The sequence below is a fragment of the Dermochelys coriacea genome, chromosome 17 (assembly GCF_009764565.3).
Source record: "Dermochelys coriacea isolate rDerCor1 chromosome 17, rDerCor1.pri.v4, whole genome shotgun sequence".
NCBI classification, from domain to species: domain Eukaryota; kingdom Metazoa; phylum Chordata; order Testudines; family Dermochelyidae; genus Dermochelys; species Dermochelys coriacea.
In genome coordinates this window covers 14,851,281-14,864,638 of record NC_050084.1, presented here as the reverse complement: position 1 = coordinate 14,864,638, position 13,358 = coordinate 14,851,281, and the positions used below count along the sequence as shown (strand labels likewise).

The following is a 13,358-nucleotide window of genomic DNA, read 5'->3' as shown; positions in this document are numbered from 1 at the left end:
CTGTCTCTCCACCCGTTGGCCCTGCCTGGCTCAGGAGGGCCTCACCTGTAGAGCCAGGGCTGGGAGCTGGCCCTGGCTGAGCAGGGGCTGGTGCGGGTGATGGCCCCACGCTTCCCTGCCTTCCCCACCTGCAGCAACCGAACTTTGGGCATCCGGTCAGGATATCTGACCGGACATGGTCAGGTCCTCTTTTCAACTGGACTTTCTGGTTGAAAACCTGTCACCTGGCCCCATCCTATGTGGATCTGGGCAACTGAACGGAGAGGAGGGCACCTGTTTCTCCTGTACTCCCAGGGACCTCTCTCGTGGGCCCAGACAGGGTGAGGAAGCTGCCTGATTTGAATTCAGAAGGAGCAACAGTAAGACTGAGGGAGTAGATTAGGACAAGGAGCATGGAATCCAGGCCTGGAGACTAGAAGGGTGGGGGAGATGGAAACTTAGGCTGGGAGTTCAGGTGCGAGGCGCCTGGGAGCTGGGGAGGACTGGGACTGGCTAAGCATGAAAACTGGTGCTGGGGGAACTGGAAATGGCTGGGCAAGGAGACTTGGAGGGCGGGGGTGGGGGGCTGGAAGTGGAATGAGACTTGCTGGGGAATAAAACTGAACAAGAAGTTTCAGGAGTAGAGGCAGGGACCGGTTAGGTGAGAAAACTAGGATTCGGATGAAGAGCTGGGAGAGATTCCCTGCTGCAATTGAAGTGAATGTGAGCTGTGCTTGGACATATAAAGAGTTGTATAATGCTAGGTACACTTTTTAAAAACAACAACAAAAAAACAGGCATCTCAAATTGGGCACCCAAATTGGTGGTTAAATTTGACTTTAATGTCTCAGTGCCACAGTTGTTCATCTGTAATTTACGGAAGAATATTCCCCTATCTCACAAGTGTGTTGTGTAAGTAAATTAATTAATATTTGTGAAGCACTTGTATACTATTGTGATAAATGCTATAGACAAGCCCATGAGAAAAACTAGTAATTCTGTCATTAAAGCTGTTTGAATAGTGTGCAAATTAAGGCACGGGGCCACACACTGAACAATAAGAAGAAAATAAAATATTGAATTGCTGCTCCTTAACTGAACACCATCCTTTCTGTGCACTGTGGTGTGGGGGAATATGTGTGATTATGTTGTTAAAGACTATCATAGTGCCTACACACAAGGGGGCCGAATTAAGGTTGCACAAGGAACCTTAATTCTGGCATCTCCTCCTGATTTTTGAATATTTGACTTTGAGACCTTAATGTTCTTCTACTTTAGCTGTTTCGTGTGTAATTTATATCAGCGGCACACCAAAAAGGAACTGCACGTATATCAATGATACTGTTAACCACTGATTTTTGTATGAAAAATCAAAGCAATCTCATTGCTGCAGACTCTCTTTTTATGAACCATATCTCAAACCGACAGCGAAGTGCTCTATCTGTTGTTTCTGCCTTCATCTGTAATCATCATAGGGTCCTGCAGACTGGTACAGCTTTTCATCGGCAGTTTGTTGCACAACCTCTTTTGCACAGCACTGCACTACTTTGTTGAGAGATTCAAGGGAGATGCAGGAGAGCGTGGATAATTTACAAAACACAAAGGAAACCAATAAAAAGACCAAGATCAAACCTTTCAGCAGAGGTCTAAGAGCTTATGGAAATTGCTTGGGTTCGTGGATCTGTTAGCCAATTCTGGTTGACATCATGGCGCTCTCCTCCAATCCTCAGTGTCCTAAAAATCATTGTAATTTCCGAAGTTTGAGAAATCCGTTCTTTCGTAGTGCACTTCCTGTTCACCTACCCCCATGCTGTGTTGCTTCCTTAAATGTTTCTAAAAGCTTGGTTTCAGCATAATCCAGCTATAGCTATCTTTAGCTGTTCTATCAGAAGAAAAAATGACTATTAAAAACATCTTATGCAACTTTCTAATTTTGAAAGATTTCAGGGAGCAGTCAGTGCATCGTTTTCAGGACAAGAAGTCTTGCTGATGTTGCCAGAACTGTAGTGGCAAATTATTAAACCAAACTAAGAGCATCACTGAAGGCCTAGGACATTTCCATCAATCGAGTCAGAGAACTCTTCCAAAACTCGACGTGTGAGTTGATCAAGATTGCCAAAGTACAATAGGAACTTTGGTAGTCATCTGACTGGAATTATTTCTTGTAACACAGTTTGTGCAGCTGTTTGCTAGTGTGCTAGTTGTTCGGCTAATTTACTAGATAGACATTCTGTGCATGCTGCTAACTAAACTTTAGGATGTCCCGCTCTTAGCTGTGTCATCTAGACATCTTAATTTCTTGGAAACTAAACTCTGAATGTCCAGTTTACTGTGTTTGAAACAAATAAATAAATCCGTCCCGAAAAACAGATACTTCCCCTTTCTCCTCCTCACGCTTATATTTCAGTCCTGACACTCCTCCCTTTGCAACTCCCATTAGCTTCAATGAAGATAGAGGGTGCTTAGAGTCTCCAAAGACAAGGTCCATAAAGCATAGACAAAGCTGACAGCTGCTTCCAGCTTTGTACTTTCTAACACACAAAATCAGATTTTCTAAATGGCACAAAAAGAACCTCTTTCTTCATTGGGGTCCATGACAGTCACTGAACTCAGTCTTCTGATGGCCTATTTATAAGACCCTTTTAGATGCTTTCTTTGAAATCCAGAATGTTAATTGCAAAAGGAACGCTTGAATAGTATGCACAACTGTTGTTCGACTGACTCTGAAAAGTCATCTTGGTGTAATAGTTGCTCTTGGACGCTGGCACATGGGCTGTGGGTACTTTGAGAGAGGTACTACCCACACTCCAGTGCTGTCTGGTGCTCAGAAATCTGAGGGTATTTTGAGTGATGTAGAGTTTTCACAATGGATGGGTTGGCTTGTCTTAATTTCTGAATGTTCTCTGGTTAGCAGTAAAATGGGGTTACAGAGCTAAGGTCGCTTTGTAACAGGTTGTTTTACATTTTACATTTTTTGGAACATTTCATTTGAAGTTGCATGGCTTTGTAACACTTGTGGGTTTTCTTTTAACAAAACCACACACTTCTCTTAAGGGTTTTATGGCAAGTATGGTATAGATTTTCAAGCTTAACTCCAGGTTAACTGTATTCCAAACTGTAAAACTTTGGATACGCTAGCTCTGAAATATCATGCTTTTTTCCAGAAAGATTTCCATTGTCTAGGGGAATATTCAAAGCACATTCAGAATGAAGTCCTTTTCCAGTTCACAATGAAACCGGAACAGAAACTAACCCAAAGAAACATTTCATGGAGACTGAGGTTTGAACCTGTTTTATAATCTGAACACCTGGAGTTTCAGCCAAAAAACTCGACCTTGTTCTCTGCTGCATCAGGGCTTCTTTCTGTGGGTTTGGCTTTACTGGGGGAAGAATCCCACATTGTAGGGTGAAAGAGCAGCTATAGCCGTTCCTATATCTCATATCCTTTCTTGGCCACTGGCATAGATGGCTGTGGGATAAGGGGTTGCGGGGACATAACTAGGGATCCTCTACACCCAGCTGTTCTCTGGCTGCTGGAATGGAAGTTCAAGACTGCAGGCATCCAATACAAACTAGCTTGCTGGGGACCAGGTACCTAGGATTTGTGAGCACGTGCACCCAACAAAGTTGAGAACGACTGCTAAGCTGTCAGTGAGGCTCTGGCCCATTATGTCTAAGCTGTCCCTTAAATACTATGGTGATCAATTCTTCTGAAATAGGGCAAGTTTCACTGAACCCTGGTACTTTGAGAACTGTGTGTCCTTCCAAGATCTTACTGTGTAAGAGTCTCTGTGCGTCCATGCTTTTCCTCCGCTCCTTCCCAGACACATAATTTGGTTTGAAATAGTCATATTAATTGGAGTAAGATGATGGCACTGCCACCCAGCAGACTTCAGCAGGCTTCCTGCTTGCTAGTGTCACAGCAGGAGACCATTCAGCATATGCAGCTATTCTGTGGTAAGGCACGAGCAGAGATTGGTTTGATTGATGTGCCTGATAGAAATAAAATGAATGGATTTTTTTTTTTAGATTATACAGTATGCTAATAAATAGTAATACACATTTGTATTGAATTGCGTATAATTATGTATTTATACATTTAAGGCACCTTATTGATGAAAGATGCCTCTGAATGATATTTAAAATAAGACTTATATGTTTGTATTTAATAATAGAGACGTTTGTGTGTAGGAGGGAGAGGAGAGAGAAACACCAAGATAAGAATGTATTGTTCACAAGATTAGCTATCCATTTTGAATCAGCTCTTGTGTGTAGATGTTGAAAACTGTGCCTGACACAACAGACCAAGTCTTTTCATCTATCTAGGGATGTGTATGGCCTCCTGTCACCTTAATGACATTTATTATTTGTATTACGGCAGTACCTACTGGCCATGAGTGAGATTGGGCCTTTGTTGTGCTTGGCACTGTATATACATATAGTAAGAGATGGTCCCTGCTCTGAAGAGCTGTCAATCTAAATATAAAAGACAAGCAAAAGGTGGGAAGGGAAACTGAGCCACAGAGAGGGGAAGTTTGACTTGCCCAAGGTCACGCAGCAGGGTAGTGGCAAAGCTGGGAATGGAACTTGAGTCTCCTGGCTCCCAGTCTGGTGCCCTATTCAGTGGACCATGCTGCTGCTCATCCTTGTGAATTGAATATGGAATCTTTTTCTTTCTCTGGGTTTAGCTGTGCCTGCTCCAGCTCCCTCCTTTCCTGAAGTGAATCAAACTCTGCTTACTGCAGTGATTCCCCCAGCTCCTCACCTCCACTCAGACTCTGTTACCAGCTTCTACTTTCAGGCCAGGCCAGTGGTCAGACAGAATGCTTTCTTCTTCTTTTGCTGCTCCAGGAGGAGCCAAGCACGGGTAAACGTAAATGGATGGATGTTTTGACAGAACTCCTCTGGCTGGCTATGCAGTGTCTCTGTGTCTCCGATCCCCTCATCCGTGACTTTGTCTTTGTGTCTGTCTGTCTTTGAAAAGGGACTAGAAGGTAGTTGGGAAAGGGGAACGACATCATTCCAGGCTGTCTGCTGATGGCTGGGTCTGGAGGGAGCTGGAAAGACTGTTGCTCAAATGTTGTTGAGGCCCACTGAGGGGCTGCTCTTCTCATCGAGTGCCAAGCCTATTGTACCTCCTGTACCCTGCTAAATCAGCCCTCTGCCATCTATTTCCTTTCTCCCCAGCAGCTTAAAAGAGAGGAACAAAGGAATTACCACTGCAGAACACATCCAGTGATGTATGTAATTCGTTATTCTGTCAGACAGTGGCCTAGTTCAGAGGCTTCCAAGCTGGAAGGGAAAAAAAGGTCAAACCTGGCCTTTTCTGGCATACTGTACCATACAGGGTGGGGCATATGGGCACAGAGCAGTTTGGCCTGAAGTCTTCCCCGGGGGTGCTGGTGGGGGGGGGGATGGGGCAGAGGGCGTGCTGGGTCTCCCCCAGGGGCACTGCTAGTGGTGGGGGGGATGGGGCAGGGGGCGCGCTGGGTCTCCACCTGCTCTGCAGGGCGTGGGCTGAGGAGGCTTACCTGGAGCAAGGAGCACCCTTGCTGGTGCCACCTCCTGCCCAGCCTGGGCTGGGACCCCCACACTCCCTGGCCTCCACATTCAAATAATGGGGGGGGCCGGGCAAGGGAGCTCTGTGCACATGTGGCAGCCAGACCCGGGCTGGCCGAGCCCCCCTCTGCCCCCCAGCTATGCCAAATGGTATGAGCTGCTGCAGGAAGGCAGGGCCAGCCACACCATGCTGCCTGCTGCCCTCAGGCCCCTCCTCCCCCCCCACACACAAACCCCCAACCCGAGATTATGGGCCCCTTCCCAAGTGTGAGCCCGGCGTCATGGAGCCAGTGGTGCCATTATAAACACAGTGCTGCTCTTGCTACACCACTTCCTTCACCTGCCAGTCAGTTCTGCAGACGAAAAACTGGAGTAGTGTCTTAGTTCTCTAGGGGCTAAATCCTGGTGAAATTGAAGGCAGTGGGAAGTTTTGCCTTTGACTTCAAAGGGATAAGATTTTGGCCTCAGCACTCAGTTATGAATCCTACAGCGATATAAGGCAGCAAAAGGCTGGTGCCTGTTCTGGAGTAACTTGGTTCTGATTTTTTTGTATTGATCTATCTAAAGCTAATGCAAAGGTAACCCAGCAAATTGGAGTCGAGACCCACTTCGTGATTTGTAACTGCGAGCCGCATGTATGCGTTGCTCCTGTCTCTTTCTAGCAGTGAGCAGAGCATATCACTTCTTTTGGGGAATGCAGCAATTATCTCCTGTCTGAGAATTAGGTCATGACCTGGCCCCAAAAACTTAAGGTCCCATGTGTTCACTTGCCTTGGGTGTACACTGAGAGATGCCCTTAGAGATGTATTCCACTCCAAATAATAAACTAACTAGACTCTGCATAGTGATGGCTTTAAACTCAACAGAATTGTTGGCAAATTTAGCACAGATATGTGAGGGAAGTGGTTTAAAAGATTTAACCTAAGTGTATCTGGGCTACCCTTCAGAGCAGGAGGGAATTATGGCCCATCCAGCATCTCTCATTAATGCTAATGGGAGTTAGTCACTTCTTGATAGAAGTATTAGACCCTCGAGACATTTTATAAGTTTGGAATTCTGCCACTGTTGCATTTAGATTCTTAGCCACGGAAACATTCCTGCAGAAGCTCTCTCGCTGTTAGGAGAATATTTTTCCCACAAAAGTCTCTCCCCTCTCTCCCTCCCCGCCTTTGGAATTTACAGTGGGTCCTGATAGTGTTTTTAAGGCACAAACACTAAATCCAGTAGCCTAACAAAGTCCCTGGGTACAAGTACGATCGGGTTTGTGTAAGTGCTCCTCATAAACCAGTAGATTTTTATGCTGACTTCACAGAATAAAGTGTGATTGTGAGCTCAGATATAGCATAACTTCCTTCATAATGAAGTACCTTTTTGTTTCAGTGCATTACAGCATATGAATTGTAATTCTGGCACGTCCACTTAATGTGAAGGGGGTCTGTGGAAAATATGGCTTTACTAAAAGAGTTTGTCAATCTATTTCAATACAGTTCAACCACAAATTACTGAGCTCAAAGCTGGAAATACTGGGTGAGGTTCTCTACCCTGAGTAATGCAGTAGGACAGACCAGATGATGATAGTGGTACCTTTTGAGTTTAAAATCTATTCACCAACTCATTATAGTACTCCTGAAGTCAATCTTCAGTGAAATTATGCTGATTTATATCAGTTGAGGATCTGACCTTAACAATCTGTGGAAAAATATCGGTCAAAATATGACATCTTAGGCAAGGGGACATTATTTTAGTGGGAATGGGAAGACAAGGTAACACTTTGCACTTATGCCATATTAATAATAATTACCTAGCTGCCATGTAATTAGGCTTGGGAGGATTAGATTTTTAGTGGTAGATGTCGATTTCAACGTACACACACCAACTGATGATGATATCCATCAACGATGGCAGAAATTTACAGATGAGCAAGCAGCGTTTTTCTTTCTTTGCCTGAGAACTTGTTAGTGTTTGATTTAAGGATATTGACTTTGTATGTTTTGATGTGTGATGTTGACAATTTGTGTTGTAATGGTTATAATGCTTTAACTTTCTGAATCTCAGCATCTATGATCATTAAATAATTACTCTGAACCTCCTTCATTCTCCAGCTGTGAACATTGAAATAGATTATTTTTAAAATTTTTAAATGGTGGTGGTATTCATCAAAATTCTGCCACGTCTATATGTGATGCTTTTCTTCAGTGGTTCTGAAAGCTCTATACACAGAGGAGGGATGGGAAGACTAAAGCACAGAGTGGTGAAGTACCTTGGTCTTAAAGCTTTTTCACAAACATGGATTAAGGCTACTAACTCTCCTCTGCAATGGGTAATAACAAATGGATAAAACTGAGGCACAGAGAAGCTAAGGAACTTAAGGTGCCTTAAGTGAATGGCAGACCTGGGAATAGAACCTGAGTCCTTGCTCTTAGTCCTCTCTAATGACTATAAAATGCTCCCTGTTCTTTTCAATATCAAAGTTGAATAGTGACTGCTTCCACTTTAACTAACTCTGTTAATGATTTTACGTATAAATTCTGTGAAGTAAGCATTTAGAGGGAGTTTTCTAACAAAAGCCAAATGGATGATGAGGTGTACTATGTTCACTGATCCAGGTCAGGAAAATTTGTCTGGCTGCTTACACAATATTTTTGGCAGAGTCTGTGGTATTTTCTTCTTCTGGTTCTGAACCTGCATGTGCTAAGAGGACTAACGGCACTGGAAGCTTTCTCATGCTCTATCTTTCATTCCTAGCTTGTTCCATCAGCAGTTGTAATGTTGAAGTTGCAATGAACTGAGGTCTGAAGGCTGGTAGCTTTTCCTGTGGGTGCTGAAGGTCCAGTCAGCCTGATATGTTAGCAGAGAATGCTCAGTGTTATGTTGTCTAAATAGACTTGGCAGAATTCAATTTTTATTTTTTAATTTTGACAAATATCTGTTTTTAAGCATTTATTATCTATTTACATTTTCAAGGCTGTGGGTAATTATATCCAATTGAGATAATGAGAAGGGTCAGACAATTTATCTAATGACTAGATGTAGAGATATAAAAAGTTAAAGCTTTAACAATAAAACACAAATTGTCAACATCACATGTCAAAACATACAAAATCCTAAAATTAAACTCTAATAAAAAGTTCTCAAATATAATTTTTCTTTCTTTGCCTGTCTCTAAATTTAGATTGTCAATGGAAATATATATATTTTGGTTAGTTTGTGCGTGTTTGGTGAATTAACATTTTACTGGAGAAACTAATCCTCCCAAACCTATTTAAAAATAAAAGGCTCATATAGTCAAAAGTTTATAGGGAAACAATTAATGGTGGGCTTGAGCCACAAAATTTGCATCCAAATTTGATTATAACCAAGGATTTGAGGGTGTCTTCAGCCAAGAGTTGATCATGCAAATGGCAGAGGGAGGGACCAGTTAAAAAGTTTGGACCTAGATGTAAACTTCCCCAGACACCTGTGAGGGTGGATGGTGCAGGTGGGCCTTCCTGAAAGCCCACTGAAGTAATTGCAAAGACCCCTGTTCACTCCAATGGGCTTTGGATCAGGCCTTTGTTTTGCTTTGGGCCCAAATATAAATGTGCCAAAAGAAATTTGAAAGTCTATAGACTGCTTTAAAAAACAGTGGTGTTTGTTAATTTAAGCATTATAAGCACATGTTGACTTAATAAATGTACAAGCAGTTGGTAAATGGGTTGTGTTTGCAAATATTGGTGCTGATGAACTCAAGCCAAGAGGCAGGGTTGGATGGGGGTATGTGTGTGTGATGAGAGTGAGTCATGTAACATTTTAATGAGTAATGACACTTGATGTATCTGAACCCTCAATTCCAGTAGCCTTACAATTTTCTACACTTAAAGTTCTTTGGTTTAGAGAGAACACATTAGATTCAAATTAAAGCTGCTTTGCACTTCTGTGGAGATTCAAAGTAGCCTTGCCAAAGTCAGTTCAGTCAGCCAGCTGGAGATTTGCAACATATACAAACTCTCTCTGCAGCACAGATCAGTGCAGTCCCTGATGTGGCCAGGGCTGGGGGATTTAGCTGATACACTTGGTGATCCCTTCCTGACAGAACAGCCCTTTCGGGCGGGCCGTTGTAGCTGGTAGAATTTAGAGCAACCCAGAGGCTTCCCTGAGTTGTTCCTGGACCAGTGGTTGGTGTCTTGATGATCATGAACCCACAAAGTTGGTTTACTGCTTTCTTTGTGGTGCCTTCTCTGAATTGCCTGGATACAGAGAGAGCCTGTGGATCTGTACCAGTCTATTTCAGTAAAGTAGAGCTGCACAAATGCAATGGGCTTGTTTTTTAACATGAAAAGTCATTTCCCAGCCTGTACCACAACCAATAATTCTGTATTTTCTTTCTCCTCTCTCTTCTCACCCCCCCCCCCCGCTTCTCTTTACCCTCTTGTGCAGAAGGACATAGCACTGAAGCCTCAAGAACATGTGGAAAAGCACCAGAACCCTCTGGCCAAGAAGAAACGGGAAGCACTTACCAATGGGCTGTCGTACCATCCAAAAAAGCACAGACTTAGCCATCACCAGTACAGCTCGGACCGGGAAAATGACCGCAATCTTTGCCAACACCTTGGGAAAAGGAAGAAATTACTGAAGGGGCTCAAACAGGTGGGAGACAAGTTATTTGTTGGGGGGGGGAAGGGTTGGATATCTTCACTTCATGTATAGTACATGGAATATGCTAGATCTGGGTCTTATGCTGCTTTTAACCACTTTCCGGTTGTCTTATTGTTGGGCCACCTGGTGTTTTCTTTTTCATTTACAGCTAGCTTATCTGGTAGGAAGAGAGGTACACTGATTGGGAATATTAGATGGAATGTGAGGAAAGGAGACCTGTGTAATGACTCCAGGTGTTAGGCGAGGAGCAAGAATGCAGGAGGCTGCAAGTTCTTCTCTTAAGCTGCAGAGCCTCACTTGGGCAGGCTGTGAGACTGGCAAGGCAGGGGAGTGCAGCGTCTCAGGTCAGCAGAGAAGCCAGCGGTAATCAGGATGACTCTGTGGTATGAATATGCTTCTGTTCACTTGAGCTTTTGTACACAGAAGCATGAGACTCCCTCTGAATAACAAGGGCAAGGTGAGGTAATTGTGAGAAGGGGAGCTACTAATCAAGACAAATGGAACTGGAAGACTGATTACTGTACAAGGAGCTCATTTGTACAGTGTCTGTGGTACTAGTGTGTACTCTTTTGGGTTACTAATCACCATTCCCCTGAGCAAGAACTTCACACCTACCTTACATTGCTATTCTTACGGCAGTAGCTGTGACTCACAGGAGAGGAAATGAATGAATGCACAGCATCCAGGATTACAGTGCTGGAGCCTGGCAACTTGGGCTCATAATTCAACAATCTGTAGAAAAGTCTGTTCCTAATGTAAAAAAGAAAAAAAACCTTAGTATCAGGTGTGACATTTGGGGGGGGGGTTGTGTTAAAATTGCCACCCCCAAAAGCCTTGCTTCCAAAACTTTTTTTGATGAGAAATATATATTTCACTCATATATCCTTTTGTATTTCTATTAGTTATGTATGGAAGGCTAATCCTTTGGACGCTTTCGTATATTGTGTATAAAAAAATCATGTGTGCTAATTTGGTTGTCAAGCTGGAAAATGGCAGAGTTAAGAGACCATACAAGTTCAAATTTTTCCTAAACTTACCTGTGATTAAAAACAAGCTTTTACCTAAGATTAATACAATTCTTTCCCAGTTTGTTTCTAATTCCAATGAAAACAGTAAATGGCTAAGCCCTTCTTTGCAGTGTTTGCAACCTAAATGATGCAGTACTGAGTGGAAATGACTATACGCAAAGGTGATTTTCATTGTCTGAGCTGAGGGAAGCTCAAAGAGTAAATAAAATGTTAGTAATAAGTAAATTGACTATTTATTCATTTTTAGTAATCAAAGTAGTAAATATAGTTTAAAAAAATCATTTACGGTATTTTTAAACTTACAATGCTTAGAACTAAGGTAGTTAGAGATGAGTGTTTCAGCACAGAGGACAACTTAAAATGCCTGTTCGGCATGCATACTATTTTATCTTTTACATTTTTTTTTATTTTGAAAGTTGGTGAATTGTCTTCTTTAATAAAGCTGATGCAGCAATTGTGTTACTTGGAGTAGATATTGCTATCTTAAAATTTGAGTCCGCAGTTTCTACTATAGAGCTGTTCAAGGAAGAGTTGAAAACTCAGTCGGGACTTAAAATTGTGTGTTGAAGGACTGAAGAGGAAGAGAAGCATTTTCTATGTTCTGACACTAATTTCTGACTCTGTTCCTTTTAAGTGGATCTAGTTATTTTAAGTGTCTACAGTGTGCATCATCTTCATAAAACTTGACTTGGTATACCATTTGATTCCCATATTATTGCATATTATCAGATGCAAACCTTCTACTTGGCTCTTAAGCAATGAAAGAGTCAGCCTAGCTGCTGACGGAGGTTATTTATGAGGTTGTAGCGGAGTGGTGGATTTTTGTTTGTTTGTTTTGTTTGTTTTTTAAAGATAAATATCTGCTGACTTGGAAGCTACTGAGCTGACAGATGCCATGGAAAATGGTTTCACTTTTAGCTGGTAAATCTGATCTTAATTCCAGAGGATAAGATTGAAAAAGAGAGTGAGAAGGAATAAAGTATCCTACCCAATATCAATTAATGCATGTGATTGAGGTACATCTCTTCAGATAAGAACACACTCATAAGCAGTTCAGGGGCTGACAAATCCAGGTGATTTTAGCGCTTAAACTGAGAGAGAAGGGTCATTGAAAAGATGGCAAAGCTTATTTAAGAAGACATACCAGAGGCATTCAATCCTGCATATCTTTCCTTCTTTTTTTTTGTTTCTGCAAGTAGTAAACAACATACAGAAACTAGGCAAAGGAAAGGTTCCAAATGCAGTTTTCTTTTCTGTATTAATGAAGCATCCTTTCTCCCTGCACCACTTCACAATCGTACACCCTTATTCTAATTTCCCCAGCCAGCACTCTGCCTTTCCCAGCAGTCAGTTGGTCTCCTGGGGTTTTTGGATGAGACTGATTCACACCACTGAAGTCAATAGTATTACAGTCGCATCAGAATGAAAGGAACATAGGGCCCATTGATTTTAAAATTGGCAAAGAAGCAAGGATATGGGCATACTAGTGAGAAGATAATCTAAGGGCTGTGGGGGATCTGCTTTGTTAGGGCTATTTTGTGTGTCTGGGCGTTCATTAGTAAAATGTATTTATCTTGCATTTCAACAAGACATGCTGAATTGTCCCAGATGTGCATGTTACATGAGTGCAAAATGATACAATCTTGATGTCGTCACTTGCACTCCCATGTTGGAGTGAAATTCTGGCTACAATACAGCCCTGTTGGGAAGTATTGCGTACCTTGAGATTGTTCATTGTTTCAGTGGTGGTTAACAGTCCTGGCTGACATGTTTCTCTGAAATCTGTTATCAGCTGAATGTAACTCTCACATGTAGGATTTACAAGATGAAGTGCTCTCATCAAATGGATTTCATTCAAGTCAGCTATCATAAGGGCTGCTAATTAGTTTTTGGAGGAAAACCTTGCAGTGTTCATGCAGGTATTTATCCAGCTAGGCTGTAGTGCCTACAAGTTTATTAAAACTCCAGAAAATGTGAGAAGTTTACTAGGAAAAGGACTTTTGAACTCTTCTTTTTGTAAATACACATATTAAATGCCTGAAGGAGACTTGACTTGGAAATGTGAGATTCCTCGGAATATATTTTCCAACCTTTTAGGTTTTATTTCCTTAAAATTTATTGTTGGATTGTGTGGTTTTTATTTTTATTATTTTTTTA

The 13,358-nt window shown here is 42.2% G+C and overlaps 1 protein-coding gene across 1 annotated transcript in view; it reads left to right on the top strand.

Moving 5' to 3' along the window:
• Positions 1-13,358, top strand: part of AUTS2 (activator of transcription and developmental regulator AUTS2) — a 983,370-nt gene that overhangs the window by 249,542 nt on the left and 720,470 nt on the right. The window contains 1 exon segment of the mRNA XM_038375820.2: positions 9,955-10,164. Within this exon segment, the coding sequence (XP_038231748.1) occupies positions 9,955-10,164 (210 nt within the window).